We start from the raw sequence: 26,620 nt of genomic DNA, 5'->3' as shown, positions 1-26,620 counted from the left end.
GGGCTGTGCCTCACTCCCAGAGAGTCCTCCTTGCCTTCTTTCTAAAGGGAGAAAAGTTGACCCATTGTCGTTACAAATGAGGCAAGCACAGGATTTGAACAATCAATCTTTAATTACCAAGGGTCCACCTGTACCAAAATCTGAAGCAGACACTGGGAGCTGTTACAAAGTTATTAGCAGGTAAAAGAAAGAGCCTTTCCCTGCAAGAACTCACAAGGTACGTAGAGACATAGGGCAACTACAAATTAAAGGAATCAAGGCATTTCAGTAAAAGATAGTATTATTAATATGCATTATGAAACTCAAATTTAAAAACATTTCCAGATGAAAAATATTAAGCCCTGGGTTTGCTAAAAACTTTTTTTTTTCACATTTACCAGACTGTGCTTTTTTGTGTGTGGGGGGTATGCATTGCAGAATGTGCTCTGTGTCAAAGTTAGGATGCTTTAATGGGAAGAGGACCACAGAACACAGGTAAATTCCCAACTTACAAGAGGATGCCATTCAAAAGATGAAGTAATGAACTGTGAACTAAAAGGCTAATTTTAGATTGGAGTGTTGGGCAGAAAGGCTATCATTTTAGAGCATGGAAATTCTTCTCTTTTTTTCAACAGAATGTTGGAATTTTTATATTGCTTTGCCATGGTGTAAAAAGGTTTAATGATTTCTTTTTCCAGAAGTCTGTGGTCTTTGAGAATGAAACACGGAAGGGTCATGCTTCACCATGAGTGGCTGCATCATCCTTGAAGACAATTTCAAGACCTCCTAACTGAAAATCTATGTTTCCTAATTTAAGTATAAGACAATAATTACTCATACAGCCAGGAAGAATTTCAAGTCCCTGCCTATTTGCAACACTATTGAAAAACCATCAACTCACCTTTTAAATTTTTTTTTAAAAAAAACTAAACTACAAATGGTATGAGAATGCAGTTGTCTAATAAGGATGTTCATTTTGGCACTCAGCAGCTTATGCGTGGCTCACAATGGCTTCTGTCTCGTTTGCATAATCCAATCATCCTGCACTATTGCACCTCGCACTCTTCAAGAGTAATTGAAAAGCTCACGGTGACAACTGTCTCTTCTTCCAGATGTCTTCAATATAAGGAATATGGCTTTCACCACCACATTGACATAAGATGCGTACATGGCGCTCCAGGTCAGAGTTGCTCCAAGCAAGGTAAAAGAGAAATTACTTCTTTGCATGCTTTTTCTGCTACTGCCTAGCACCAGTGTAATCAAACATAAAAGGTTCTATAAATGGCCTTTCTTTCAGTAGCTACTTGTTTCACTTTTGGCTGGGTACCATGCAGAAAACATTTTACAATACTCTTGCTAGTATGGTAATGGTGGCCCTATAGAGGCACCCATTCCCAAGAAAAGGTTCTAGAACATTTAATAGTGTCTGTTTTGAAGTTACCATGTACTCATAGGCACACTTTTTAGTATTAACACCTGCTCTTCTGATTTTGTTTTCTGAAATCATGACAGTTTGTCTTTAATCTTTTCTTTTCTTTTTTTGGCAGGGGGTAGTTATTATTTTTTCAACTTCTAAAAAATGCACAAAATTTTAGAAGCAAAGTATTGAAACAGTTTATGCTGAGGGTGTGTTAGTTTCTTTTTCCCTTGAGGCTAGTGATAATAGTTGCATTTTATTTCGGTATAAAAATACCTCTTTAAAAAAATCAAAGCACCTAAAACAAGGAAATATAGGAAGCCTCAGAGCCTCTGGGTAAATTTGCACAAACTTTGAGATTATAGAGATCTATTCTTCAGGGAATGACACTTTGGAAAAATCAGAATCTACAATTAAATTATGATTTCAAATTAGTGCTACATTCATTTTAGTAAAATATCAGGGCTGTGTGTATTTTCTCAAGGTTTTCTGTTCACTGCCATCATCACAACATACATCATCAGTAAGAAATGTTAACTATGGCAACAACTAAGAAAAATTTTCTAAATCAGTAAAAAACATTATTTCAGGGAAAATATTTTTTAAAAACAAATTTTAAGAGGATTTTAAACTGTTCATAATTTATGGATAGTTTTGGGGTTGAACTTAGCTATAATAAACTTTGCCAGGGAGATAATAATTAGAAGATAATATCTTTTCCCTTAAGTAGCTTACATAAAGAATGGGGACTGGGGATTCTATATTTAGTCTGGGCTTACACACGCACACAGACACACACACACACACACATACGCATGCACGCACACATACTCTCTCTCTTTCTGGTAAAAATGTCCAGGTAATTGCTGCAGTTTCTCACCCTTTTTTAGATCCCAGAATTTTATATGTATAATCACTGGCTTAGAACATTAGATTAATACTGAATATGCTCAAAATAGGTAAGTTGTTGAAAATCTGAATTCTCATGATACATCCCTATAAGATATGAATGAAATTTTCTTAAGTCCTGTTCAGTGTCAATATTATCAGCACAGGAATCACTGATATGCTCATAAATTAATAGATATAACAAAAGTGACCATCTAAAAAGAGTTCCAAAACTCAACAAATATTTATTGAGTGCATGCAATGCGCCAGGCATTGGGCTAATTAAATCCCCCCTATTCCCTACTCTTTAAATGAGAGAAAAGCTGACTCAAAGGAAAGAGTCATGGCCAAAGGCCATTTAATTAATTTGCTGTCTGGGGAAATTGCGCAGGAACTGGGAAGAAAGCCCAGGTATGAGGATTGCTACGTTGTTGTTCAGAATACAATGCATTGTTGTTCAGAACTCCAGCGGAATACACATTTCATAACTACATCTAACTAATGTGAAATTACAATTGTAAAACAAATGTTTCATGTAAAAAGTCAGAGGCACATCGCATTCCTGCATTTCCTGTAACTATTGACCTGAACTGGAGAATTTCATCCATACAGACACTTTCAGAGGAGACTACTTAGTAGGCTGGATCTCGTGCTATGAGACTACAGGTGAAAGATCCCTATTTCATGATTGCACTAGGGATTGTCCAAACAACCAACCAGCAGGCTTTCATGTGGGAATAAGGAGAGTGCAAGTTATCTGCTAAGCTCATATAGTACTTATGCTGGGAATCTTACCCATGTGCTGAAAACAAAACTCCTATGAGGTTTTACAGATGAGTAAGGCAAAAAGCAGAGTGTAAGTGGCCAATGCTTACACCCTGCCAGTGAGGAACTGGAAAAGAACCCCTAGTGTAATCTAATGAATAGACTATAGTTCTCACTGAAGTAGGTGAGAATTCATTATTATTAAAAATATATTTATTAAATACTTACCAAGAGCTAAACGTTATTATTTTTTGGCTGGAAAATTAAATGTGATTAAATCACTGTCTTTGTCTTTGAGAGTTTAGAGAAATAGGCACCTTCATAGATGAGTACACTATAACTCAGGCTATCAAATCTGTAAGACATGTGCACAACACTATGGATGCGGATGCGAAGAAGTAAGGAGAGATTGATTCTGTCCTTGAGTTGGGGGTAAAGTGTGAATAAGATATTGAGCCAGGCTTTGAAGAATATACAGATGTTTGTAGAGAAGAGTAAAGCTGTTCTAGTTAATGAGAGCACTGCTTTCTAAACTCACATAGGGCTTTCAGGTTTCATGGACTGAATGAAAGAGGATATTGTTGGTCAAACAAGTGTGTTAGGTAGGCTTGCTCGCTTGTACTTTGCCTGATTGGTGCAAGAGCACTGGACTGAGCACCAGGTATGTATGGTTTATGTGAGGCTGCAGTGCTTGCCCTTAGGATGTCAGACTGTAGATTGTGGATTGCCTGCCACCAGTGGGAGGAGACATTGTTTGCTATTGTTTGCTGAAGAAGGGGTTTTTACCCTCTGGCCTGTTTGCTCCTCAACCCTGAGAGAGAGAGAGAGAGAGAGAGAGAGAGAGAGAGAGGTGGTTTTCCCTGCCTACTTGCTCATCCACCATTGAGAGAGACTCTAATAAATGGAATGGCCCATCATTTTTTGGCTCCACAGTTCTTTTACCATCTGCCCGGATCCAATGTGAACCTGCACAGTCATGGTGGTGGCCTCTGGCCTTACAGTTATTATAAAAGGGGAATTCTCCTAAATCTGCAAAGGTCATATATTCCCAAAGCTAATTATTTTACTTCTGAGTATACAAAAAGAAAAAAGCCACAAGATATTATTATGAGAGAATAATTACATTATCAACTAAACTTTATAAAGATAACATACACACACACACACACACACAAACTACAGCTCAATTTCACTTAGAAATATGAAAGTAAAAATCTAAATATAATAAAATCTAAATATAATATTAGCAAACAGAATCCAAGAACTCATCATAAAAACATCATGACCAAGTGATATTTATTTCCAAAATATAAGGATGGTTCAATATTAAGCACTCTACTGACATAATTACCATATGTGTAAATCCAAGTAGAAAATCATACAATTATCTTTATAAAAGCTAAAATGGTCTTTGTTAAAAATTGAAAACCATTCCTAATTAAAACATTAAATAAAGTAGAAACTGATTATTTCTCCAGTAGCGTGCATGCACACACACACATACACACACACACAAACACATACATGCATAGTTCAGCATTAAAGCCAGAATATTACCTAATAGAGAGTACTAGAGGCATTCACAGCACAGTCAAGAATAAGGCAAAGATACCCACTTACTACACTACTATTTAAAAATGTATTAGATTTATTAGTAATGCAATCAGACTACTACTTGGGATGGTAAACACACAACACAATGTATAGAGGAAATATTATAGAATTATACACCTGAAACCTATATAAATTCAATAAAAACATTAAAGAATATTAGACTAGACTAAACAATAAATCAATAAGAATTAAAATAGAAGAAGTGAAACATTCTATTTATAGATGGCATCAGAGTGCATTTGGAAAACCCAAGAGAATCAATGAAAACACTATCATAAAAAATATGGAAAAGCAATAGAATATTAAAACAAAAATTAGGTTTTATATACACAAATAATAGCTAATTAGATGATGTAACACAAGGTAAAACTTTTGTATGTAATGAAAAAAGATTTAAGAATTAACTTAACAGAAAGTGTGTAATATCTATGTAAGAAAAAATTGAAATATTTTTTGAAAGATACAAAAGTACAATTGAATAAATTTGGAAACTTTTCTTGTTTTTTTGATAGCATAGTAAACATTATGAAGCTATATTTCTTTTCTTCGTAATAAATAAATTTAGCAGGATCCCAATAAAAATAACATGTAGCTGTTTTCAAGGGGATTTTGAATTTTATATGGCAAAACGAACATAGAAATAGCTAAGAGAACTTTAAGAAAAAAACGAGGAGTGTATTAAAACTTACTGTAAAGCTTTCACTAATTAAAACAGTGCGATATTGATTCACGAATACATAGAGCAGGGGTCCCCAAACTTTTTACACAAGGGGCCAGTTCACTGTCCCTCAGACCATTGGAGGGCCAGACTATAAAAAAAAACTATGAACAAATCCCTATGCACACTGCACATATCTTATTTTACAGTAAAAAAACAAAACGGGAACAAATACAATATTTAAAATAAAGAACAAGTAAATTTAAATCAACAAACTGACCAGTATTTCAATGGGAACTATGGGCCTGCTTTTGGCTAATGAGATGGTCAATGTGCTCCTCTCACTGACCACCAATGAAAGAGGTGCCCCTTCCGGAAGTGCGGCGGGGGCCGGATAAATGGCCTCAGGGGGCCACATGTGGCCCGCGGGCCGTAGTTTGGGGACCCCTGACATAGAGAGACCAAAAGAAGAGAATTGAAAGCTCATAAATAGACAAAAATGTAAGTGGAAGTATAGGGATGACAGAGAGCAAGGAAATACAAAGGAAATGATGAGGATATGTAAAATAAACACAGAAGCATCATGTAGTTGTTCAGACTAGTCAAATTTGGGATTATTTTAGCATCGACAATTATGATATTAATACATTATTGTATAGAGAAAATATAAAATACTACAAGTTCCTGAAACTAGATGAATAAACAATAAATACATAAGTTCGAGAGTATGAAAAAAAATCCCTTAATGGAGGAATGTGTGCTAATATATAGAATAAAAAATGAAATGAAAAAAAATCACCATTTTACACACCAATGTAAATTGATTCAGACAAGGTACATATATCAATGGGTGTTAAAACCAGAAGGTAAAAAGTTTGAGGAAAACAAAATATCCATATAGTTGCAAGTGCCACCTCACAGATTATGTAGGAATTATAAAAGATAAACAGTACAACTAAAATAAAAGGATCAGACAGATGTCACCTTCACCAAGTGATCAAACTGATGTTTACCAATAATGAGACAAAACATTATTTATCTTCTCATGAGATACAATGGAAAATACACAATATTACCTTTGTAGAGTTCCTCCCCAAAGAGTCTAATCATGAGAAAACCATCAGGCAAATTCAAAGTATGACACTAATGAGATATGACAACCAAATGTAACATGTGAAAATTTGATTCTTGTATTCTCAGATTTTGAGCACAATTGGAGAAATCTGAATGTGAATTCTATATAAATGTTATTTTGTATCCATGTAAAATTTCTTGGGCATGATAATAGTTTTGTGGTTATATAAGAGAATGTCTTTGTTTTTGTGAGAGTTTGGGAAAATACAAACCTTCTTTGAAAATTTTGTTTTCACTTTCTACCACTGAGAAATAAGTATGTTACAATTTCATATTACCCTTACACATTATACTTACTCATTTTTTTTGCAAAAGCTTCAATTAAATTTTAAAGCATGTAAAGGGGTCACAGATGTGAATCTTAATATAAAAAAGATCTATTTAAAATATATTTTTATGTGAAACACAAAATACTTTAGTATAATATAGTAACATATGTGTGAATAGGTTGATGATAATTTATACTCCAGTGGTTGTTGTTTGGCATTTAAAATATCCTTATCAGGGATCCATATTTGATAAGGTTCTCCAGCAGTTCAAAAGTTATTTTTCAAAACTGTACCAGAGACTTTGTTAATGAGCATAAGAAACAAGCTATTTCCTATAGGCAAAATTAGCCTAGTTCAAAATATACAAAACTGAACAGGACTCCCCACCCTTACATGAACAAGATATTAGACTTGAAAACATAACAACCTAAATATCATCGAAGAAGAACTCAAGATCTAAGGCTCCATGTTCTTGTGTTGTATCCCCACCTTGGAGAAATCTGTCAATCAAGCTGGTCAGGATGGCTGATCCTGCCTTCAGGATATTATTGTGACTGCCTCAAGGTACACCCAACATACTCAAAGTGTTTGTTCAGGTGTTGAGAGATGGTGAGGGGGACTTCCCCAAGTTTTCAAAAACAGATTGTATAAATCTTTTTGGGTATGTTTGTTGACAAATATCTGTTGATATAATATGTTGGGTATATTGGATTAAAATGTTATTAAAACAACTTTCACACAGTTTTTACTTTTATGAGTATAACTATTAAAACATTTTAAATGATGTAAGTAGTTTGCATTATATTCCTATTGGGTAGCACTGTGCTACATCATCAGTTGTCATTTCAATCATTAGTACTTGGTTTTGTTTCTCCTATTGTCAATCAAGTCAAATTGGGAGATAAAATTGACTTCCCTCTCTCCCTGAACCACCACAACTTGACAAGTCTATATTCTTACTAGCTCACACATCTGTTCTCTTCTTCATCTCTCCTACTGACCTAGAGTATTACAAATCTATTTACTTTATTTTTTGCATTTTTATTGAGATATAGTTGACACAGAACACAGTGTAAGTTTAAGGTGTACAATGTGTTGATATGATATATTTATATATTTCAATATGATCACCATTTGAGTTTTCTGATTACTTAGCACAATTCTCTGTTTCTATTAAAAAAGTACAATTTTATAGCAAGAGAGGGCATTTAAGAATGAAAATATTGGTCCTGGCCGGTTGGCTCAGTGGTGGAGCGTCGGCCTGGCATGCAGAGGTCCTGGGTTCGATTCCCGGCCAGGGCACACAGGAGAAGCACCCATCTGCTTCTCCACCCCTCCCCCTCTCCTTTCTCTCTGTCTCTCTTCCCCTCCCGCAGCCGAGGCACTGGGGATGGCTCCTTGGCCTCTGCCCCAGGCGCTAGAGTGGCTCTGGTCGCAACAGAGCGACACCCCGGAGGGGCAGAGCATCGCCCCCTGGTGGGCAGAGCGTCGCCCCAGGTGGATCCCAGTCGGGCGCATGCGGGAGTCTGTCTGACTGTCTCTCCCCGTTTCTAGCTTCAGAAAAATAAAAAAAAAAAGAATAAAAATATTATCTAAAATTTAGTATTAACATAGAAATGAGAATAACTTCATTTTTTTCTGATATATACTATATAATATTAGTATGCAGACTATATATTATTTATCTCATACAAACATACAACTAAGTACTACATAAGCTACTACATAAGCTCTAGAGCTCTAGTGCACAGTGTAGTGAGCATAGAAAACAACAATGCATTATGACCATCAAATTTGCTAAGAGACAAGATCTTAATTATTCCAAGCACAAGAGAAGAATGATAATTATGTTATGTGATAGAGCTGCTAACTGTCACTACCATGGCACTCATATTATAGTATATAAGTGTATTAAATAAACATATATATCTTAAATTTACACACTGTTATATGTCAAATACATTTCAATAAGAAATAATAAAATAAATTTGAAAAGAAAGAATGAGGATAAGAGAGTAAGGGTCATGAGGGAAGGGAGATAATGAGGTATGGAGTGGAAGATACGGAGATATCTTGCAGGGATAGACTGATGGGCAAAGAGAGAGGAGACTTGGTGGGCACAGCTGAGTCTGTCGGCAAAGACTAGGAGCTTATAGGCAAAAGGGAGGGGAAGAGACAAGAAGATGTGGGATTTTGAAGGTCCCAGTACCCTGTAGTCCTGGTTTCCTAAGACCTTCTTAGGCCCAAAAGTCCACCTATTTTTAGACCGTTGAAAGAAGTAAGTTCTTGGTAGATCTGTAAATTTGGTGCCTTTTGCCAATTGGTTGTTGTGTGCTCTGTATTACTTCATTCTAGCCTCTTGTGGAGGGCTCCTTCTGCACCGGGCCAAGTACGAGACTTGGCAAATTTAGTGAATTGGTCATTTAGACAAAATGAATAATCATAATGTGTTAAAGTGTTGGCTAAAGAAGATGACTTTTAAAAAGATTCAAAAGGAAAAGAATTAGCTGAAAAATTCCCATGTGGCACACTGACATTTTTATTATATTCACAAGAATATATTATAAAAGATTAATAGTAAAGTTCAGCACATTTTCAATTGTTTATTGGCTTTTTAAACATTTAGTCACATAAACTGCCTATTTATATACTGTGTCCATTTTTCTATTGGTTTGTCTTTTTTTATTTGTATGCATTTATATATTGTAAATATCAATCCTTTGCTTGTGATGCATGTTGCAAATATTTTATCCATTCTATTTCTTGGCATTTAAGCCTTTAATGCATTTGAAGTTTGTTATTATCTGGTACAAGACTGGAATGTAAAGAGATTTTTCTATCCAGAAGTTAAACAATTTTCACAATGCTATTTGTTGAATAACTCACCTGATTCCTCTTTATCTGCAGTGTTTTTATTTTTTTCCTTAAGTTTCATATATGGTAGGGTCCATTTAAGAATCATCTATTGTGTTTTAGCCAATTGTTCTGTGATTTCTCAAACTCAGGTTTAATGTGTTATTATGTGTTTTTTGGTTCATAGTTTTCAAAATTTCTTAGCCATTCTCATATTTTCATTATTTTGACAGCTCAGATTTAGAATCAGTTTATCAAGTTAAAGTATAAATATTTGCAGTTAAGACATTTGTTGCAGTAGATGGAGGGTAAGTGGCATGGATTTATGTACTGCATTAATCCTTGGTGCAAAGTGTAATACACCAGCCTCTCCAGTCAGCAGCACCTGCATTGTGCGCTTTGAAGTCCATCCTGTCTCTGGGTCTCCAAGCAAAGCAAGGCTAGCCAACACTATCTAGTAGTCATTCATTGTCTTTTGTCAGACTTGTTTCTAACAACCATGTGAAGAAGCCCAGACTCTTGGGCCTCACACCTGTTTTCTCTGCAGGTTGTTTTTCAGAACCTTCTTATATGTGTCGTCCTCTTCTACACTGTGTACTACGTGGTTCTGAGCATGGGCTGCATGATGCTCGAGTAAGTAGCACATTGCCTTCAAACAGAATTAAAAAGCAAAGATGAACTATGAAAGTTTATATTTAATACTTGACGTGTATTTATGAAATATATGCAGATTTCCAAAATGGTATATTTTCTTAGATTTTTTAAAGTTAAAATGAAAAATGTGCCATCTTTGAAAATGATAACAGGCCCTGGTTGGCTGGTTCAGTGGTAGAGTGTCAGCCTGGCATGTAGAAGTCTTGGGTTTGATTCTCTGTTAGGACACACAGGAGAAGTGATCAACTACTTCCTTTCCCACCCCCTTTCCCTTTCTCTCTCTCTTTCTCTTCCCTTCCTGCAGTCATGGCTTGATTGGTTGGAGCATATCAGCCCCAGGTACTGAGGATGGCTCTGTGGAGCCTCCACCTCAGGCACTAAAATTAGCTCAGTTGAGAGCATGACCCCAGATGGGCAGAGCATGAGACCTAGATAGAGGTTGCCTGGTGGATCCTGGTCGGGGCTCCAGGTGGATTTTTGTTGGGGCTCATCCTGGAGTCTATCTTTGAATCACCCAACCTCTCATTTAAAAAGAAAGAAAGAATGAATGAAAGAAAGAAAAAGAAAGAGAGAGAGAGAGAGAGAGAAAGAAAGAAAGAAAGAAAGAAAGAAAGAAAGAAAGAAAGAAAGAAAGAAAGAGGGAAAAAGAAAGAAAGAGAAAATGATAACTGTAACAAGCAGGAAATGAAGTGGATGGAACCAAGCAGGATTGTTCTTTTTACTTTGGGAATCATCATGGAAGAAAGTGAATCTACTCCCTCTGCCTCTGTTGACTCAGGTTACTTTGAACTAGAAGGAAATTTAGAGATAACTGATATCCAAACTAAATCGTTTCTGGCATACACTAGAAAGAGCTTTGGACTGCGAGTCAGGAGATCTGCGTTCTGGCCCAGGTGCTAAACTCCTCCTAGATCGTCCTGACCAAGCCATGGAGCTTCTCTCATTTCAGTTGTGTCCATTTGTATAACAGAGGTCATAATCTAAAAGAGGGTTATCATGAGGACAAAGCAATACATATATTTTTAATAGTATTTTTATTTAAGTGTGAGGTATATTTTTTTCAGGAAATTTCTTTATCTTGCTGTGATTGAATTTTGTCTTTACAAATTTAAATGGCCAATACATTGATTTCCTTGAAATACATTATGTATATTTAAAAACAATTTGGAAATTGACTGTTTATACAATTTAATTTTATTGTGTGAACAAGATTCAAGATGCAAATTAGTGCCAAAAAAATAATTATACCAACTTTTGCAACGGGAAGAATGTTATGAAGTTTGCTTGCAGGCCAACCCATTAAGGAAGCTTCAGGCACTGACACAACAGTCTTGGCTGTGCCTGGAGTAGGGAAGGCCTGGAATCTTAGGGGTCTCCCAGCACAGGACTTCAAGGGTTTGTAGTTACGGTCTGAGGCAAGGAGTTTGGCATGAAAGCTCCAAAAGGCAGCTAACTGACTGATCAGCTGAACACAACTACAAACTTAGGTACAGCAAAAAATGTATACTTAATAGAATCAGATTTGAGAATAGGAAGAGGTCTCAGAGATTAATCATTTCAATTTACAGACGAGAAAGTAAAACCCAGAGGGTTCAGTGACTTGCCAATGTTCACAGTTAACAACTCCATCAAGATTAGAACCTGGTTCCTATTTCTAAACCCTATGCTCTTGCCACAGTATTGTGTTTTCCTCCCTCATTTGATGGAAGGGACTTCCAAGATTACAGCTAAGACTTTAAATGTAATGAAATACATTTGGTGGGACAATGTGGACTTAATTGGAAAAAGAGGACAATGTGCTAGGAAGTTATTTGGCTGTCATCCAAGTCAGCCAGTTTTTTTCTTTCTTTTCCTTTTTTTTTTTTTTTTTTTTTTTTTTTTTTTAAGATTTTACTCATTGACTTTAGAGAGGGGAGAGGGAGCAGGGAGGAGCGAGAAGGATCAACTCATAGTAGTTGCTTCTTGTACGTGCCTTGACCAGGCAAGCTCAGAGTTTTGAACGGACAATCTCAGCATTCCAGGTTGATGCTCTATCTACTGCGCCATCACAGGTAAAGCCGGGTCAACCAGTTTTAATATGTGTCACAAAGTGGGTAAAGTTAATGACTTATTGTTGTATGTGCAAAGTTATAAACTGTCTCCTGCAGAGTAAACTATTCTCACTTATAATATCTTCAGGGAATATGAGTTGGATGTCCTGGCACCATTTGATTTCAAAACAAATCCTTCATGGCTCAACACAAATTATAAAGGTAATCGATTTTAATGCTCAATTTTTGTCAATTAGTGAACTAAATGCCTCCAAATGTCAAAACAGTTTTTGTTTCATAAAATGTTTTTAAATATCAGACCTTCCTCTCAGCCATCTGTATTTTCTACCTGACTAAAATTAATGTGAAAAAGTTCTAGGAAAAAATTTTAAATGTTAAAGTGGTTATTCCTAAAAGGTAGAATGGGATGGAATAAGTGTACAGTATTTTTATTTGAATTTTTATTTGGTGGTATTATGAGTAAATTTTGGGGGCATAAAGTATTTCTTAAAAAAAGGAGGAATGGCTTAATGTATTGATGTAGATAAACATTCATGCGATATGGAATGGAAAATAAAGACTACAAACAAGTTTGCATAATATACTTATTCATCCTTGTAGAATAGAGTAAAATGCATGGTGTCAGTACTGAGAAATATGGAGACTTATGCAAAAAACTGTTATCTCCCAGCTGGGATGACAGAGGTCTTTCATTTTCTGCTTTGCACATTTCTGCTTAGTTTGATATTTTTCCTTTAAAATAGTATAAAACTTGTTGCAAAGGAAAAATGATAAGAAATAATACACGAAGAAACAAAATCTCTTTTAAGTTTTCTATTTTTGAAGAAATAATTATTAATTAAGACCTACTATGTTTATAAATCTTATGTATGTTAATAATAAACCGTACTTGTATTGAATATATATCACATATTCTTGTCTTGGGGGCATTTGTTCCAAATTTGTTTCATCTTTAGAAAAATAAGATTTTAATGTTATTTTCCGATATAAAACAGTACAGGTAATTTAATGAAAGCTTATAAAGTACACACAACTCTGGAAGCCAATTTGACTTTGGGTGGTGGGCACACAATGCAGTGTCCAGGTCATTTATCATAGAAATGCAGACTTAAAACCTATATAAACCTTATTAACCAAAGTCACTCCAACACATTTTATTAAAAAACCACACACACACACAAACAGACAAAAATCACTGTGAAAGTAATAATGAGAGATAAATGTATTATTTATTACTGTAAAAAAGAATAAATATGTTAAGCTTAAAATAATAATAAAATACATACAATTAAAAAAGAGAAAAGGAAGAAAATCAATTCCATACTTACTTTCTAAATATCATTATTTTTAACATTCTGTTAAATTTTTTCTTACTTTTAATAAATGAATTATGAATTCTTTAAATATTACAACTGGACATCAGTTTTTGGAACATATATGCAAATATACAAGAATGGCCTGAAGCCAAAGAAATCAGATTTCAAATATGACTTGTATAAGAAACTTGGTCAGCTGGAACTACTGAATTCAAACAAAAAGCTTTAAAACAGTCCGTTCAAATGGATAACCTTGTTTTGTACCATTATTGATTGAATTTTGGTTAGACAAAGGATATGTGAGGACAAGAGAACTTCATTCTAATGAGACACAAGAGGTGTAACATTCTGTCTTAACTTTCTCTTAACAAACTTCCCAATTGAAGGTCAAATTACCTTGTTTTGTACCAAGACTATCCATCCACAAATGATAAGGAAATAATCACAGTAAAGATTTAAGTGTAGGTTGCATGTGTGTCTTGAGTAGGGGGAGAGATTTAAAACTCAACTGTTATTAATTAATTCTTGCCTTTGGGTTAGACGATGAAAGATGGGACAATGACACAGGCCTATTGGACAAGGCTGTGTTTTTACATAGCAAAGTTAGTGAGGGTCCCTTGTGTGCCTTTCCTCTCACAAAACAGTAACATCTGCACAAAAATATCAATAAATTCTATTAGATCTTAAATTTGGGGCTTGGGGAGATAAGTATCGTAACTCTTCAAAGTTGTTACTTTGAGAATCTAGATTTGTTTAATCTTGGAGATCAAAATGTAAAAGTAATCTCAGAGCTTTGGACATGTAATTGGGGGTCAGGTTTCATGTCTGTTTAAAGTAGTTTTGTCACCCAGGAGATCATGTTCAAGAAGGACATGAAAAGTGAGGGTCATTCTTTGTATTGCAGAGAATAGATTGCAAATTGCCTTCATTTAAAAATAAAATCCTTCCAACAATGTTTTTTTTTTTTTTTGAGGTAGTTAAAATAGTACTCCATTTCCTAATTTACAGAAAAGGGAAAAGACTGACCCAGAGGTTAAAATCCTGCTCCAGGTCTTATAACTCGTAACCTAGAAGGCAAGCCCAGAATACTGGTATCTTGACTTCAATGTGTGCACTACTTCCTTTAAATCACACTTTCCCCTATATCATAAACAAAGCATTAGCCTTCTCTAACAATATGTGCAAATACAGCTTGTTCAAGACTAAAATCCCTGTCTCCAAGTAGCTACAAGTGAACCTGTAAAATCTGTCAATGCTGCTAAAAAGCCATCTCTATTTCCCTATGACAACGTGGAAGCTTTTCGAGCCACAGGTGCAGTTAGGAGTGGAAACGTGTTGGGAAGAGGACATGTCAATGAGTACACTTGCTTCCACAGGCTTGATATTTTAGGAAATAAGACAGGTTGAAACAAACTGCTTTCCCATATGGTAAAAAGGAGCTGATATGCACTGTCCATTCAACTTCTGGAACCTGTTCAGTTACATTAAATAGAATTGAAAAGGAGCAAGTGTGAGACCTTTAAAAACAATGGCACCTGGGACTTGCTTACTTGATGTCTTGCTCTTTCCCTAAGGTTTGCTGCTTAATAAATTACTTCTGCATAGGAGAATATAATGCGACTTATTTTATTTACTTTTTGCTTTTAAAAAATATGGAGTTTGCTGACCTAGATTGATTAAATCCTGAATTATATGAACATACCAATCATTTGCTAGGTTTTAAAAAGACAGAGAGATAATATTTATGGAAAGTGATATCATTACAAAGGGACCTTGGGGGTGTATCACATCTATTGGTCACTTTCAAGTTTGATGGATCTCTTCTTTGAAACCACTACAGTCTTAAGGTTTCATCTCAAAGACAAAAGTAAAAGGCTGACCCTTCATATGTTCATGGCTCTTAGAGATGTGTGGTCCTGACCTGTATGTGGTCCTGTCTCTTTAAACATGTTCAGGGAAACCACTCTGAGACAACTGGTGGATTTAGCAGAGCGCCTCCATCCACATAAGCCATTTATGAAGCTTTCTTTCATCCACAGTTACTGGTTATGTTTCCCAGGTAACTATCTGAATATACCATTTTATTACAAAGACACAAAAGAACTCACTTCCTAGTTAGGTAATGATTGGTACCATTATAGTTCACTAAACTTTTACATTTGTTTTCTCACTTCTGAAAACTTAGAATTGAATTTTTCATTAGGTTTTAATACTTTTTAAAAATAAGACTTGCAATCTAATTACAGATCAGCATGCCGAGTTTACATTATAATTTCTTTATTGCATTTTACCCTCTAAAATGCTAAGTATAAAGAATGTGAAGCAAAAATTATATATTGCTATTTTTCTGTAAATCTAAGGATTATTAAGAGATGAAATGTTTTAAAAGTTCTTTTCCAAATTTGAGGATTAAGAGAAGAAACACTAAGAAAATTTCTACCAGAATTGTTTTGCAGAATAACTTATAATGGTTCGGTTACTAACTGTATTTCACAATTACTGTTACTCTAATCCCAAATAATTACATTTTTCCTTTTATTTTCAGTTCTTTTAGTTTCAATGGAGGTCACCTACTTTGTTTGTGGATTGCTTTTCGTTCTGGTTGTGGAAGAGTGGCTTTGGGATTATGCTTTTTCAATAACTATTCTCCATGTCGCCATCACTTCAACTGGTAAGCAAAATAAGATAAAGGAAACAAAATGCATAAAATCAGATGTTGTACTTATATCACTTCATAAGAGTAGAACTTTGTTGTATTCATATTGGCTAAATAACAAGAACTGATGATGAAAGACCTTTCTCCCTCTTCCCTTACTTACTCATCCTTCCCACAAAGTTCTACCGCTTCTTTAGCAAGGTATTGCTTAACTACACCTTCCACTTCAAAACTTATTGATACATAGGTGTGTCCTATTTCCCTTCCACATTCAACTTGTCATTAGCGGGTATAGGATTTGCCTCTGTTAGGAATACTTTTCCTACAAAATCTTTCCTTAAGGCAGACATTGACCAAAGACTGGGAACTAGAACCCAAAGAGACTTGTACTTGGAGGCTTGCAAACATCCTAACACCAGTTAGGTATTTAAATGAGATTACTGGGTCCTTAGACTAAAGGGTTTTTATTTCTTTCTGTGATCTCTGGAGTTAGAAGAAAATTGATTCAAATTGTAATCCTACTTTTTTACCAGGTGCAAGTCACAATATATCTTATATTATTTGCTACCTCTATAAAAGGAAATACCTAGAGAAGTTTCAGTGAAAACAAGAAATTGTCTGGTCTTGTCTAACATATAACAATATCTGAGTAAACGATAGTTTCATTCATTTCTTCAAAATTTACACTTCCATTGTAACTTTTTCTCCCTTGTCTCCCATTATTAAAAAAAAAAACATACTTGTCAAAGTATGGGTTGTAATCAATCCCCATTACATGTTGTAATTCAAAGTTATTATTATTTATTAACAACTTAAATCACTCATATTTTCAGTGTCTTGGTCTACTAATGGTCTAATCAGTCTTCAACTTAAGAACACACAATTTCCAAATGAATTGCCATATTCAACATCATTACTGTTGGAAAATTTCAGAATATCATACCTTAGCATCGATTTCTTGAGACATAAAACCTTTCAGTAACCTGGAGGACCATTGAACTCCCACCATCTTAAATCACTGTTTTACTTTGGGGCATAATATTTCCTGGAAGTCAGCCATAGGATATTCACCACAGGGCTTGGAGGCATAAGGTGGTTAAGTCTTCAAGGTTGAGATAAGTAAGCAATTGGTTCTGGGCCCAGAAAAGTTACAAGTTAGTTGACTAACAAATTGCACAGAAAATACTTGACAAATATTGCTCAACAGAATTGAACTCAGGGTGAAGTGGCTCAGAACTCCAGAGAGAGCCAGGCAGGACGCAGTACAATCTTAGGGCCATCTCTGACTCATATCACTTCACCTCAGCTTTGTGAACTGGCCTGAGACCTGATAATTCATTACATCATTCCTAGGAAAGAAGTTTCAAATATCTGATTTGACCTTTCTATATTAAATACAAAGTTGGGGGTACTCAATTTTATGAATGTGAATGAAATTTCTCTGTTTTATGTAAATATAATTTCAACAAACAGAAGTAATTCCTTATGAATAACAAAATAATGTATGGTTTGAAAATGAACAACATTTTTTTTTCTATTGCAGTTATGTTGGAATTTCCCTTGACATCACATTGGTGGGCTGCTTTAGGTACGTATATATATGTGTGTGTGTGTGTATATATATATTACATATATATACACATTATATATATAATATTTGTGTAATAAAAATATATATTGACATATAAACTGGGGGTATAAAACTTTTTTAAGTGGGTCAGGTGATTGGATCAGAGGCTGATCTTGGGCTTTATCATTCTAAAGTTACAGGGAATAAAACACTGAATATATATTTGTGACATTGTACCTCCAAATGTAAACTGGCATTAAGTTTAAAAGATAGAAAAAAGGCAGATAGTAACTTCTCATAGAACAGAAAGAAGATTGGTTGCAAAAAGTCTTTGAATTATGAATATTTGCTTTCTTTGGCATAGTTTTTTCTTCTTTTTTTTATCAACTCCAATTATAAAGCACATTGTTTACTCTTGATTCTTTTTCCCTATGATAGGCATTATGGTTATTTTTAGTAGTACAAGCAGAGAAACTATTTAATTTCATCTCTTTTTCACTGCCCAAAAATTGAAGGACTGAATTCATCACTCATATTTCTAGTAAAAACATTAACCAAGTGAAAGTAAACTTTTCTAAAGTTTTTTTTTTTTATGTTAAGCCAGGTATTGACCTCAAAATATTTTTGTTTTCTATTTTTAGTAAATTTGACAATAGTTTTATCTAATTAGTGTCATTATTAATGATGAAAAATGGAAATGCAGCACTTTATCACATTTTTTTCCCTACAGTCAAATGTTACTTAAATTAACTACTAATCTCTTCACTAGAGTTTAATTCTCTACTAACCTTGCATATCCATAAGTCTTAGATGCATATTTTTTTCTCCATTATTGTTTACTGCATACAGAAAACATCTGTAGAAAGTACTGATATTTTATTTTGTATAAATCTCTCAAAGATGTACATTTTTAACAAACTAAAAATAAAAGATACTGAAAGACATTCTGTAAGTGCAAATGATCTTTGTTCTATGCAAAATGGTAACTTATATTTTTCAAAATTTACTGAGCCCTAGTCAGTGAAGTCACATAACAATGTAACCTTGATACCAAGGAGAGTCAACTTTGGCATAATTGAATGGCCAATAAAATTTGTTAAAATAGTTGGGTCACTATTTTAGTTTTAATAACCAGGATCGGATTACTCACTCAGAGGATAGTTGTCAAATGATGTCTGAAGTAACTTTTATTTTTGTGTTTCCTTGAGTTAAAAATTTAAATATAAGAGAATAGTGGCTAAACATCTTGAAAGTTCTACCTGTTGGATTCACACGGGATGTATGTCTTTGTGTAAGGAAGTTGTGTGCCTATCAGGCCTCTTATTCACTAAGGGCTCTTACCTCAGGGAACCTGACCTTTCATCGAAGTTGTACTCTTACTGCCTTGCAAGGAACAACAGGTTTATGAAAGCCATGTAAGGCTGAATTAATATTTTAAAATGAACTGGGATCATTGGCCCAATAAAATCAGAAAGAAAAGCTTTTCATGTAACTAAATAACTCAAGCAGGTAGAATTCTGAGAATTTATTGTTCCTGAGAATTTGACAGAAGTCAGAGGTAATTGCCTATACTGAGAATCTGTGCTACAGAATATAGTGTATCAAAAAATCTTTTTTAAAATTTAAGTGTCTGTTATACATCATTGAAATCATTGTTAGCCCCCCAAGTGTTTAGTAAACTGGTATTAAGCTTAAAGGATAGCAAAAGGCAGATTGTAACTTCTCATAAGAAAACAGATAGGTGATTAAAACCAGGCCATGGTTGTCAAAAGTCTTTGAATGGTGAATATTTACTTTCTTCAGTATAAATGGTTTTTACTTTATAAACCCCAATTATGAAGCACCTTGTTTATAGGACAAAAAAGTTCTAACCAATTTTATTGAAACAAATTTCATTGTGTAAAAGTTGATTTGATTCAACGTATAGAGAAATCAAAGAAGTATGATTTATCTACTAAAATTGAAATATTTGTTAGTGAATTGGTTGAGTTTTAAAGCCTCTAACTTCCCAGAATGATTCTGCTTTTTAGAATTCCATACTAAATGGCAGTTTATGACAACTGACATTATATATTAGAAACATCTGTAAAGATTCTACAGTTTTACATAATGGATTACTATGCAGACAAGAAAAATAACTTCAGTAATACAAAAAGTATGGCAAAATATAAGGTAGAAAAGATTATCTAAAATTTGGGGTTGCAGTGAGAAGTATCTGTGTCTGACAATAAGGTGGGCTTTTACTATAAGAATGTTAATGAAAACTGACTTGGCTAGCCAATCACAATGTTTCCTACATATTTGTAGGAAAAATATGACAAAACATAAAAAAAAACCCAAAACCAAAAAACAAACAAACAAAAAAAAACAACAACCCTCGTCTTCTCTTACTGTTGGTATTTCACCTATAACTCAGCTTGAATGAATGATTTCAGTAGGTTGATATGTTGGTGAAAAGCTTAAGAACAGGAAAATTAAATTTGTTGGCACATGAAATAATAGTGGCTACAGAGAAAAGTTAGTGACCTTGTATCACTATTTATTTTATGCCCTGATCAGACTAATAATTAGATAGGTGGAAGTTTTTCTAACACACCTTAAAAATATTATGGTTTAATCCAAAGACCCACTATTTTATTTTAGCTACTATGATAAGGTTTTTTTGTTTTTGTTTTGTCTTGTTTTATACAAAGGTTGCATTTGTTAAAGTTTTCTTTTATTTATTTATTTATTTTTTTGGTATATTTTTCTGAAGTGAGAAGCAGGAAGGCAGAGAGACAGACTTCTGCATGTGCCCGACCAGGATCCATCTGGCACGCCCACCAGGTGGTGATGCTCTGCCCATCTGGGGTATTGCTCCGTTGCAACTGGAGCCATTCTAGTGCCTGAGGCAGATGTCATGGTGCCATCCTCTGCACCCAGGCCAACTTTGCTGCAATGGAGCCTTGGCTGTGGGAGGGGAAGAGAGAGATAGAGAGGAAGGAGAGGGGGAGGGGTGGAGAAGCAGATGGGTGCTTCTCCAGTGTGCCCTGGCTGAGAATCAAACCCGAGACATGCACATGCTGGGCTGACGCTCTACCACTGAGCCAACGGGCCAGGGCAGTTTTATTTTCTTTTATGTTGCTGTTGGATTTTTGTTTTGTTTTTAAGCTTTTTTATCCTTCTCCATAATCTTGTGTTAGTATAGGGTGAGCTTTAATTGTCTCCTTAGCCAATCAAATGGTAAAGACTGTGGGGGTTCTTTTCTTTTTTTAATTATTGTGTCATTGTAAATCTATTATATCTTGAGCAGGGTTTCAAGAATGACTGCAGTGGGTTTTGGTGGTAGAGTTATCATCATCGATTTGTGGTTTCCCAGAGATAAATATCATTTATAGTTAACTGTTGAGCTCTAATACAACTGACCATTTAAAACTGGACAACAGTCTATTGTTTTGTAACAATGTCCATTGTTAATACTTGACATTTCAACTAAAACATGAATTGTAGTTATAATTCAATGCAAATTTAACAGCAGCATTTGAAGTTAAATTATTTTAACAAATAAATTTGTGTAATGAAAAAATTGAGAAATATACTTAAAATATTTTACAAGTTAGCAGCATGTTTTCCTTTCATAATTAGAAAGAAAATACCATATAAAAGATTTTTGAATACCAACAACAAAAGGCAGGTCTGAAGAGCTAAAAGAAGAATCGAGAATTGTGAATGCCTTGGCTTGTACTTTGACTTTATTTCCTTTGAATTTTTGAGTTTTAAGAGCTCCTTACTGTTAATTTGACAGAACCATGCACCTATTATTCCTTGAAGTTTTGAATTTCAACAATTTACTAACACAGAATATATACCTACTCCCTCTTAGCTGAATCTATAAACCACTCTTTCAAACGCTATGTCAGTTTCAGGAATATTATCTTAGTCATGACAATTGTTCTTATTCATAATATCACCAATGAATTATTCATTATTGGTAGTTAACCAAAACTTCCCTTTCATTACTTGCAGGATCCGGCTTAATTTCAATGATATGTGGAGGCCAGACTTTGGCATACTGTTTGTTCAAAGAGAGTTTTATCTATCCAGAGCTGGATGATTTTTAACAGAAGAGCTGAATTAATTTGCCTCAAACTTTCTATATTATTATATACATTGTGTCAGAGCTAAATTGTATTTTTTTGTTCATACCTATATTCAAGGTTGAATTTATTCAGGATACTTTAAAACTATGAAAAGAGAAAAGAGAAGTTAATGGGGAAAAGAAGAATCCTACTAAAAAATTCATGAGCAAAATGTCGCAAACATAAATGCAGTGTTTCTCAAAGTGTGCTCCATAAAATATGAGTTCTGAAGAACGTTAAGTGCCATGCAAGGAAAATAAAAGTTGCATTTTATATATATATTTGTGAAACAGACTTATTTATTTTTGGACTTCTAAAAATCTTTAACATATTACTGTGAACAAGGCATTGCTAAGCAGTCATATATCTTACTTATGGTTTCTCAAGCATATTTGACCAGAACGCACTTTAGAAAATGCTAATCGTGTGGAAAGTATTAACACAGAAGAAGTTAGATTCAAAACTACAGCAAATCCCTAAGTCTAATAATAGCATTCGACTCTATTATTATCCCACAGTATTTGTTTCCATGTTAAAGCATTTCTTAGATAATTATTGCCTTTTTGAAAAGTGTCTATTCACTTGCTTAGACTATGATCTTATGACATAGTGTTCTCAAAATTTAATGTGCATTTGAATCACCTGGGGATCTTTATAAAATGCTGATTTTGGTTTAGAAGGGCTGGGCAGAGCCTGGAAGTCTGTATTTCTAGCATTTCCTGGGAAATGCCTGTTGTTGGTCCATGTTGCTACTCTAGGTAGGAAGATCTACGTGCTTGGGATTATATAAGTTTTCAAGTTGTACAGCTCTATACTGCCAATCCTGTGTTTTTTTATGTCACTGTTTTCAATAAATCCTTGTTGAATTGCATTACAACTGAGGTAAATTAAATTTATATGTCTTAAATATTTACCACTTTTAAAAATATTGTTTAAGTATCTACTGATACAAAAGAAGCACATAACACGGTTACATCTAAAATCTAAACATAGGAAAAAGGACAGGAAAAGTAACATATGTTCTCCAACACCCCCCCCGCCCCCCAAACACACACCACAATCCCACACACAAACATTCTTAGAAATAATGAAAATTTTAATAAAACTATTTGTAGATATTTTTCCTAGATGACTCTTTTACCCTAAAATCTATTTCTTTCATAAAGATATACATTTAAACCCCTAAGAAATGTTATGCTAATTGTGTATATTCCAAGTGACATTCAAAAACAGCTTTGTGTTGCTTGGTTATTAATGAGGTAATTTAAGATTCTCATGGACATGTAAGTATGAAAATAGTCATATCGTTTCTCTTGTTTCTTTCTTGCATTTACTTACTAACACAAAATTTTGTCTTCCATTCATTACACTGGGAAACAAAATTTTTGTTGCATCCACAAAAACATTTGTTCTTACCTAATTCCAGTGTGCTGATCTCAAATCTGACAGTTTTTCTCTGTAAGCTACAGGGTTTTTTTGCAATTCAAGATTTTAGGTTATCATCTTATTGTAAAATTTTCAACATTTAGTTTAACATAATGAAGTAGAATGTCTTCTTGGGCATCATCTTTGTGAAAATATAATAATTTATATAATGCAGTAAATACACGAATGCACTAAAAGATATGATTGCATCAGAATTTGTCTACAATTTCAAAATAGAACATATTAAAACACTTATTTTAATCATAAAATTTGCACAAAAACTTATTTAAATTTTATTTAGGCAAAAATTTGCGTTTGTAGCTCTTGCATTTGTGTACTTGTTGAGGACAATCTAGTTTGATGCTCCAGCAGTAGTCTGCTCATCACTAACAGCTCCAAGATTTTCGGGAAACTTATCAAGGTGACTGTTCAGGAAGTGAATCTTAACGCTCATGTTACATCCAATGTCGCGGAAAGCCAACAGCATCCTTTGAACCAGAAGTTCATAGGCCCTGGCCGGTTGGCTCAGCGGTAGAGCGTCAGCCTAGCGTGCGGAGGACCCAGGTTCGATTCCTGGCCAGGGCACACAGGAGAAGCGCCCATTTGCTTCTCCACCCCTCCGCCGCGCCTTCCTCTCTGTCTCTCTCTTCCCCTCCCACAGCCAAGGCTCCATTGGAGCAAAGATGGCCCGGGCGCTGGGGATGGCTCTGTGGCCTCTGCCTCAGGCGCTAGAGTGGCTCTGGTCGCAACATGGCGATGCCCAGGATGGGCAGAGCATCGCCCCCTGGTGGGCAGAGCGTTGCCCCTGGTGGGCGTGCCGGGTGGATCCCGGTCGGGCACATGCGGGAGTCTGTCTGACTGTCTCTCCCTGTTTCCAGCTTCAGAAAAATGAAAAAAAAAAAAAAATGAAGAAAAAAAAAAAAAAGAACCAGAAGTTCATAGTTTTCTGCTTTTTTGTTGTCAAGGAAGTTCTTTGTAACTGCCACAAAAGACTGCCATGCTGCTTTCTCCTCCTTATTCATCTTCCTGGCAAATTCTTCATCATGTATGAGGGTTTGAATTTGAGGTCCATCGAATACACCTGCTTTTATCTTCTCGAAAGACAGGCAGGAAAAGCAGAAAGAATATGTTGAAAGCATTCACTTTCTCTATTCAAAGCCTGAACAAACTGCTGCTTCATTAAGCCAAGTTTGATGTGAAGTGGGGGAAAAATGATCCTATCTCTGTTAACTACAGGTTCATTCACAATATTTTGCATCCCTACTTCCAGAGCTTCATGTTTTGGCCACTCCTTCTGTGTCCACTGTTTCTCCCAAGCTCAGCTGTCCCACAAACACAGAAAGCAAGGATACTTCATGAAACCTCTCTGTTGTCCTAGCAGGAAATTCACCATTTTAAGATCCACACAAATGATCCAATTATGCTCCTCATACTTCAGAAAGTCGAGAACAACTTTTATGTCATTCTTACTAAATCATTTAATTTGGGTTGGCTAAACTGTTGAGGGGTTAATGACTGCTTGGCATCAGAAGAAGACACTTCAGATTCTACAACCATTTCCTCATGCATCTTATCAAAATACACTTGATCACTATGTTCACTTTCTTTGTCTTTAGAAGAAATAAAACCATTGAAAACTGGAACCGGAGTGTCTCAGAGTGTGGGATAGGTCGTATTGCTGAAGGAATATTAGGATATGCGATCATATGCTGTTTTTTCTTGCCAATGCCCTTTGTATGGATCAGACAGAAATAACAGTCACTGCTGTGGTCCTTAGGTTCATGCCAAACCATGGGAATACCAAAAGGCATTCCTTTGCATTTTCCTTTTGTCCAGTCATGAAGCATTTCCTCACAATTATTATACACAATATCAGGAGCCCAATTCTTGTCTTGATCACCAAGGGGAACTTGAAAATAGGCAATATATGCACATGTCACAAATAATGAAATATTGCGCCTTTGACGTTGAAGTCTGTAACAGCCAGATATATAACAGAAGGTGTCAGGACTATTCTTACATTTATGCCTACTCGAAGAAGCCATGATTCAATCTTAAAACAAAATAAGAGGGTGTTTTTATCAGATAATAATTTTTTACATTTAAAAACAACTACTATTATGTGAAGTGATGTTTGTGAAACATTAATTGCCTTGTGGTTATATTCAATCCAAGAATCGTTGCCCTTTAACTCCAATTTAAAAACCAATGCATGCCATTAACTGTAACAAAAATAAATTAAAATTGCATAAAAACTAGAGTATGCATCAAAATATGGATTTTAGATTTGGAATCAGCGATGCAGAAATATATAGAAACAGTTCTAAAACATCATGCAACAACAACAAAAAAAATTGTTCCCTAGAATTATTCTCATTCTTTTTGTTAATTTCCTCCATAATGTTCAGTCATAGATGCATCACAATATATATAACTCATCTAAATTAGTTCAAGGACTATAAATTCCAATTATGAATAAAGTATGTACTAATAAAATACTAGTAAATTCCAATTTTTAATAAAGATTATTTTCATCCTTAAAAGAAGGCAACATGGGGTAACTCTGAAAGGATCAGCATAGTGATCTTTCATTCTCCAATTAACACCCATTGACAGCACTCAGAAAAAAAGTGCTTCATTAGAGATACAACAAAACTCAATCCTGCTCTATGAAAATGCTAATATTGAATAAATCATGACTATACTGTCCCTATAGAGACTCACACATGGAAGAAATTTATAGAAACACTAAAACAGCATAAATTTGATAATTAAAAATGATTTGGTTGATTAAGTACTTTTTAATATAATGAGAATTAAGTTACACTAGTAAATTTGAATAACAATTCCTCCAGATGCAGAAGACCTTAATGTCTTGTCATATTGTAGTGTAGCTTAATTAGAATGTTTATTTCTAGGATTAGAAATCCATCTGCTCAGGTAATTACTATTGTGTTAATCCTCTTCTTTATTTTTTCCACCTGATTACAACAATAATCCATGGTTTTCTTCTTTTACTCATTAAAATGATTATTTTTATCTGTTTGAGGACACTACTTGACAAAAATAATTCAGTTGCATATTTTAGCTTAAAAATAGTATGTATCAGACATATCAACTAAATATTCACTTTAGTTTTTACTGCCTAAAACTATATATAACCTTCTTGGAGGCCAAGAGTCAAGCCCATTTAATTTACTTTTCTAGTGCCATAAGAATCATAAATTGGCCTGACCAGGCAATGGCACAGTGG

The 26,620-nt window shown here is 34.7% G+C and overlaps 1 protein-coding gene across 1 annotated transcript; it reads left to right on the top strand.

Annotated features, from left to right (window-relative positions):
• The first annotated feature begins 1,040 nt into the window (after positions 1–1,040).
• TMEM244 (transmembrane protein 244) lies at positions 1,041–22,819 on the top strand. The gene is made up of 6 exons (XM_066248095.1): positions 1,041–1,180; positions 10,125–10,210; positions 12,410–12,483; positions 16,144–16,269; positions 17,798–17,842; positions 21,830–22,819. Exons 1-6 carry the CDS (start codon positions 1,148–1,150, stop codon positions 21,922–21,924), a joined length of 459 nt encoding a protein of 152 aa, XP_066104192.1. The 5' UTR covers positions 1,041–1,147; the 3' UTR covers positions 21,925–22,819.
• The last annotated feature ends 3,801 nt before the right edge of the window (positions 22,820–26,620 follow it).

The sequence above is a fragment of the Saccopteryx bilineata genome, chromosome 12 (genome assembly GCF_036850765.1).
Source record: "Saccopteryx bilineata isolate mSacBil1 chromosome 12, mSacBil1_pri_phased_curated, whole genome shotgun sequence".
In the NCBI taxonomy this organism is placed as follows: domain Eukaryota; kingdom Metazoa; phylum Chordata; class Mammalia; order Chiroptera; family Emballonuridae; genus Saccopteryx; species Saccopteryx bilineata.
Note: the sequence above shows the minus strand (reverse complement) of the source record. Positions and strands in the feature narration are given on the sequence as shown.